This window comes from Colias eurytheme, chromosome 25, assembly GCF_061535395.1.
Source record: "Colias eurytheme isolate Ceu_HAF_F1 chromosome 25, ilColEury1 Martin Lab GWU primary, whole genome shotgun sequence".
Lineage (NCBI taxonomy): Eukaryota > Metazoa > Arthropoda > Insecta > Lepidoptera > Pieridae > Colias > Colias eurytheme.
This window is the reverse complement of record NC_143004.1, coordinates 1,583,107-1,589,536: the sequence shown is the minus strand read 5'-3', so window position 1 is coordinate 1,589,536 and position 6,430 is coordinate 1,583,107. Positions and strand designations below refer to the sequence as shown.

Sequence of the window (6,430 nt, the reverse complement as noted above, 5' to 3'; positions counted from 1 at the left end):
CATGTGTTTTTTATTTACCCATCTTGTTTCATTCAAATTAAGAGTGACATATTACTTCCATTGCTCAACCATTTAAGTATGTCGTTGCCAGTTGTTAAAATGTTTTTAGTATTTTCATATAGAATAGTCATTATTATTAATAAAGGACTTGCATTGGATATTATATTGACAGAATATAATTTAAAACGGTATTATTAATAATATATTGCAAAAATGTCCGGTGTCGTACCATGAGTAAGCTTATTAAAAACTACATTTATGTATATAGCTTGAAAAAAATGAAAATGCGCATTAATGATACCGCAATAATGATGTTATTTAAATTCCAAAACATTGTAAATTCTTCACGTGAAATAATCTGTTTACACATAGATAACATTCCATGCAAGTGATTTAATGTAACAAATATTTATGAGATAACTGGAAAATTTAAAAATATTTTACTCATAACGTAGAGTGAGAATGAACTATAGAGACGACATCGGCGTATACCCGAACGAGATGGCGAATGCTTACGTCAATGTTGCCAACTATTACAAAAACTTTTTATCCGAAAAACTGGCAAAATATCTATAAATGTTTGGGTATTTTTTTGTAAGATAGGTTTATGAAGAAAAAGACAGATTTGATAAAATTTTGTTATTTATTAACTTAACTAGCGACCCGCCCCGGCTTCGCACGGGTGCAATGCTGATACTAAATAGTAAATACACTACAGAAGAACTGTGAACGTTGTATATAAAAACATAGCGGCCCGCTCCGGCTTCGCACGGGTATAAAATATAAAGCCGGGCAATATAATATTAACTTTTGAAATTAACAAAGTAATATTGTTCAACATGATTTTTTATTAACTTTTGAAACATAAAAGTAATATTATAGAACAATGAAATCAATTTCAAACGGAAGAGAATATAGGTAACAAAAATTAGAGGAAAAGTTATTTACGATCGATCTGAGATCGGGATTAAAAAAAAATATAACTGCGGAATAAAGTTTAATGGTAAGTTGTAGGTATTTAAAATATTTATTACAACTTTTGCTTTTACACTTCTCGCAATTAACCACAAATATCGAAATATCCCAGTTCATATATTTTTTATGAAAAAACAAGGCTAAAGTTGTGCATCGTAACCTGGAATATACAAAAAAACCGACATTGAAAAAAAAATACTTAAACCAATGCAAATGAGGAAAACTGAACCGGAAAACCGAACCGTGTAACAAACTTTACACAAACATTAACATTTAATATTAAAAAAACATTTCACGATTTTGGGGAAAATTTTACCCTGTACTGGTATCCCTAATGTTAATCACATGATTATACCATAAATTTGAAACTACGTAAAAACAAATGGCGTCCTGAACAACAAGAACACTTCGTAATTTAGTCGGATAACACAAAAAAATGTTTACGTCTATTTCGATGAAAATATTATATATTTGTAGATAATTTCACATTAGAGTTAATGAAAATGTATCAACTATATCCAGTTCTATAAAACAATATACTTCAAATAAGTTTACTTACGTGTGAAAGGTAATATTTGGTAATCTTCGTTCCAGCCGATTTTTACAACCAATCACACTACAACGCACCATATTTTCACTTAAAGTCGGATTAAAACAGATCACTGTCAACGTTTATTAAACTTTGAAGTCACCTAACAGCGAGAAAAAACAGAAAACTAGCAAAACAATGGACTGTAGCCGCTTGTTTGGGACAAACTGCCTTTGTCCCCAACAAAAGAAATCGCATAACATGAGAGAAACAAAAAACAATGTTTCTGTCTCGCTTACTCTTAGCTTTATAGTCATAAGTGTATTTCTCTCACGCATTACTTGTCATTTTAGTGCCTCCTCTATGGTTCATTCTCACTCTACGACTCATAATATTATAAACTACGTCAGTAACTTGATCTAAACGTATACATTTTTTTAATTTAGACAAATTTGTCGGACATAAACTAGCTTAACATACATTCGCTTTTAATATCTCCGCTTATCATTAAAAATATCTCGGAAAAATATGGTTTGTGAAAGTGCATTTTTTTGCGTTGACTATTTAAAAAATTAAATAATGTTTCGACCACACGGTGCAAACTGTCAAAAATTTATCCCCTTCTAAAAATCTCGCATCTAACACTATTATTATACTTAATGATATTTATTTTAATAATTGTTCGATTGTCTTTTTTCTCACTTGATTAATTACCAACTTGAAATATTTTTTATTATAATTAATACCGTGTGGACGCCACATCCACATTCATACAAAATATGCACTTAGATTTTTTATATTTAAAGCCATATAACTAATCTAAATATACTATAGTAGGCAGTAAGAAGACAAGGCAGTGTGACTACTAGGTACTATTTCTAGACACTGGTGTAGAATAACAATACAATATTTATATAGTTTAAAGGCACTAGCTTATATGGTTACAAATTATAGTTTTGGTTTGCATTTTACCATTGAACCATGTAAAATGCAAGTATTTATTCGATAAATACATTGATCGTCCGTCTTGTTTCTATCGTTCGCATTTATTTCAAAACCCAAATCATATAAAATTTCAACATTGCCATTGAATACAAAAGCTACACAGAACCAGAATCTACTGTCCAACCTAACCTAAAATATCACAACGCGAACCAGATCTCACCCGAAGTTTCTCGTACTGTTCAACAGTATCAGTCCCCTGGCTGTTTTCACGGCCTTGGTAATGACGCACAGGGGACTGATGAGGTGGGTCCTCTGTTATTTCCTCTGGTTCGCCTCGGTGACGTCACTGAGGACGGTTACAACGAAGGACTCGATGCCAGACTCGTTGTTACCACGGGCAATACGGAAGTAACCATTTTCACCCCACTCTGTGCCCCAGCTGTTTGCTACGGTCTGTAAAAAATATTTAGTTCATTAATTGATTTTTTTTTTAATTTTTACACGATAGGTACTTAAACCAACTTCAAAGTAACATCAATATACTAAATTCGTTTAACAAGTTTACACCAATCTCCTTATATTTACCAAGTTGATTATTTTTATTTGAACAATTCATCAGGATTACCTCACCCTTGAAGACATCGTTCACAAGCGATTAGCTCTCCCTAAATACTTTGCCTCTACTCTACATTACGTAGGTATATAACCAGTATAAATAATATTTAAAAAAAATTCTAGAAACTTACCCAGTACTTATCGCCACGTTCCTCCCCCCACCCCACGATCCTCACACTATGGCGTCCCTGCAACATGTTGTCACCGTGCCGGCTGCGACGGTAGATACCGTCGCGGTAGTGGAAGAAGTCTTGGTATACTGTCATCACCGCTGTGGATAAAGAATTAATTATTTATAAATATGAATAGTTTTTTTGAATAATTAATTCAATGTATGGTATGGTAGTAAGTATGGTCTACTACGCCGCTCTAGTTAAAGTAGTAAATAATTTTTATGTATGGAACAAGATAAGGTCTGAATCTCGTCTTTAAAAGTCGTCATGCTTTATTTAAATTTTCCTCCTTTTAGTAATTAAAGATATCTTTTAGGATAATTACTTAATCTTAATAACTTGGCCGAAGATATTATATGCGTGAAATGTCACCTTGACAGTTGAAAAGTCAACAAGAAACAAGCTTTAAATGTATAAAATGCTGCACCATGTTATTACAATAACGTATTTTTTATCTTTAAATCATTGCCCACTCAATAAAAATAAAATATCGCATATCACACAAAAACATAATTAGAGCAAATACCGAACTATTTGATGTGCGATAAAAACAAAATCGTTTAATATCAATTAATCATTAATTTATCTTTTGAAGGATACAGGAGTCATTGAGATTCTTTGAATAGTTGGAATTATTTCCTCGTTTATTGAAGTCACCGAACGTTCGTTAATTACTATTTTAATTGTTATCGTCTCCAATCTAATCTAATGTCTAAACTTGAGTAGGTACCTACTTCATATTTAGACGATTAAACTAAAAATTGATGTATCTGATTGATAAACGAATAGTTTTGGAGCATGTAATTTATATTATTTATGTTTGAATGTTTGTCATTATATTATAATTATTTTTCCTGTGAAAATTTTTGAAGGTACTGTTTTGCACAGTCACAGAGATATTTTAAATATTATTCCTTTTATGGGAATATGTTACCTATATGTGAAAACAGGAAATTTGAATGGAAATGGGCATAATTTTTATCGCGAAAGTAGGTAAGTAGTTACCTAAAACTTGACAGGAATGTGGCTAGAAAATTCATATCCAAAATAGGCTTTTACATAATTACGTCATTACATATTATCTAAATCTGCCTACACTTTTACCATTAATTTATTATTCGTCATTTAATTTATATCTGGACATAAAAACTTAAGTACATATATACGAAATAAACACATGTTCTTCTCAAAAGGGTTTGTGTGGGAGCTAAAAGTATGTTTATATGTCAATACTACACAATACTTACATAAATATCTATAAAATATTTGATTGTATTATTAATTTACATTTATATCCAAAGAATTTGAATAAACGAACCGTGTAGGTGGTTCTTTGCTAATTTATATCTACTAAATACTACGGTAAGACCTTTAAGTAAAATTTATTTTTAATCAAATTTTAACTTAAAATTGATTTTTTTCCTCGTAACAGCTTTTTCTGCTCGTAGTCTTTTTGTGTAACATAATTTTTGACCGATATTATTACAAAAAAAAACAATCCAGGCATTTTTTAAATTTTGCGAAACATACGTACAAAAAAAATTACTATAAAAACATGTAAATAAATCAATACACAAGTCAAATATATGCAGCAGATATTTTCGTAAACAGGCATAATTAAAATTATCTGCATACGCCTGAAAGTCAAAGCCATTTGGATATTTAAGCAAACAAGATCTATTCATCTCTTATCTCTCAAGAACACCATGATTAAAGCAACAAGTATTTGCTATTAACGGGACCTTTTTGATAAAAATATTGGACAAGGTCGCGATAAAATAGTTGCTTCATGACTTTCCCATTTCTGTTGTTTACCGCGGACGATCCAAAGAAATAAAAACCTCATGAATTGGAATTTGGAAGATGTTATTTTATAGGTATTACGGTATTACGTAGTTTGGCAATATTTTGGCCAAAATTTTCCATGGTAAGTTCGCATACATAGTGCACATAGTAGGTTATTACTACCTTTTATTTTTAATTATGTCGGTATAATAGAAAGTTAAAGAAAATATCGTTCTATTATCTAGTGCCCCATTAAAAACTATCATTCAGTTGTTACTTGTTGCTACAAATTAAGTATGTCACATTAGGTGCCGTTGTTGCTACAAATCATGTCAAAGAAACTCACCTTTTTTTATAGTGGGGAAATCTTCCAAAGATACCCACGGCCCCGGGAAAGGAGCCGTGGGTTATGTCGGATTCTTACCGACTAAAACCCCACTGTGTTCCGTCGAGCCGTTTTAATGATGGGGCCGCGGGTATTGGTTAGAATTCTTCCGCGAGAAACTCACCTGCTAAAAGAACTAACTACATCACTATAACTAACCTTGTACAGGTCCAGACTCCATAATATCGTACATAATATCAGCTTCAGTGTTAAGACGGCCGGGAGGGCCGACCTTATAGCGCGACGTGCGAAGCGCGCGCGGTCGGCACCCGTCGGTTATCAATGTGCCCTTGGGCTTGAAGGGACAGCGGGTTACTGCCGCTTTGTAGGGGAAGCAGTTCTCGTCTACTAGCCTGTGGGGGTTAAGTAGTAAGTAGGTAAAAAAAAAAGACGGGCTGCACTCCGGGAGTGCCGGCAGAAGTGAAAACTTGATTATTAACGTTGAGCATGTTTGATATTCTCTTACGCTTTTTCGGTCAGGTCACGTGTCCTGGCGCGATTTTAAGATTTTATACCCTTTCAGAAAAAGTGCTCAACGCCGCTAAAGAAGTTTTCACTTCAAAACTGTTTATATGGTAGAGCACGAAAAAAGGAGGTGTAAATCACGAACAATATTGGCTTGGCTTTTCGAAATTTTGGTTTAGTCTGAATACGGAAGTAAGGAAAGGAATTACGAATTTTCTTTTCGTTTTCCCTGAATTGTATTGTTGTATTCTGCGTAAATAAAAAAATTAACGATAAATTAAGTCATCCAATAAATAAAGTACCTAAAGAGTATCTGGCCAATTTAACAAATTTTTGAACAGTTAATTTGCAGATTGACAAAACAAGACAATTAATCTATACTAATATTATAAAGAGGAAAAGTTTGTATGTATGTATGTATGGTTTTCACGCAAAAACTACTGGACCGATTTTGATGAAATTTGGCACAGATAATCTTTAGACCCTGAGAAAGAACATGGGCTACCTTTTATTGCGAAATATGTACCACGGGCGAAGCCGGGGCGGACCGTTAGTCTA

General features: G+C 32.8%; 1 protein-coding gene across 1 annotated transcript in view; it reads right to left on the bottom strand.

The window, feature by feature from the left end:
• Positions 1–2,032: 2,032 nt before the first annotated feature.
• Swim (Secreted Wg-interacting molecule) overlaps positions 2,033–6,430 on the bottom strand; it is a 50,177-nt gene continuing 45,779 nt past the window's right edge. The window contains exons 7-9 of the mRNA XM_090116126.1: positions 5,567–5,760; positions 3,196–3,335; positions 2,033–2,902 (exon numbers count right to left, since the gene is read on the bottom strand). Of these exons, the coding sequence (XP_089972252.1) occupies positions 2,765–2,902; positions 3,196–3,335; positions 5,567–5,760 (472 nt within the window). The 3' untranslated portion in view covers positions 2,033–2,764. The remainder of the gene's footprint in view (positions 2,903–3,195; positions 3,336–5,566; positions 5,761–6,430) is intronic.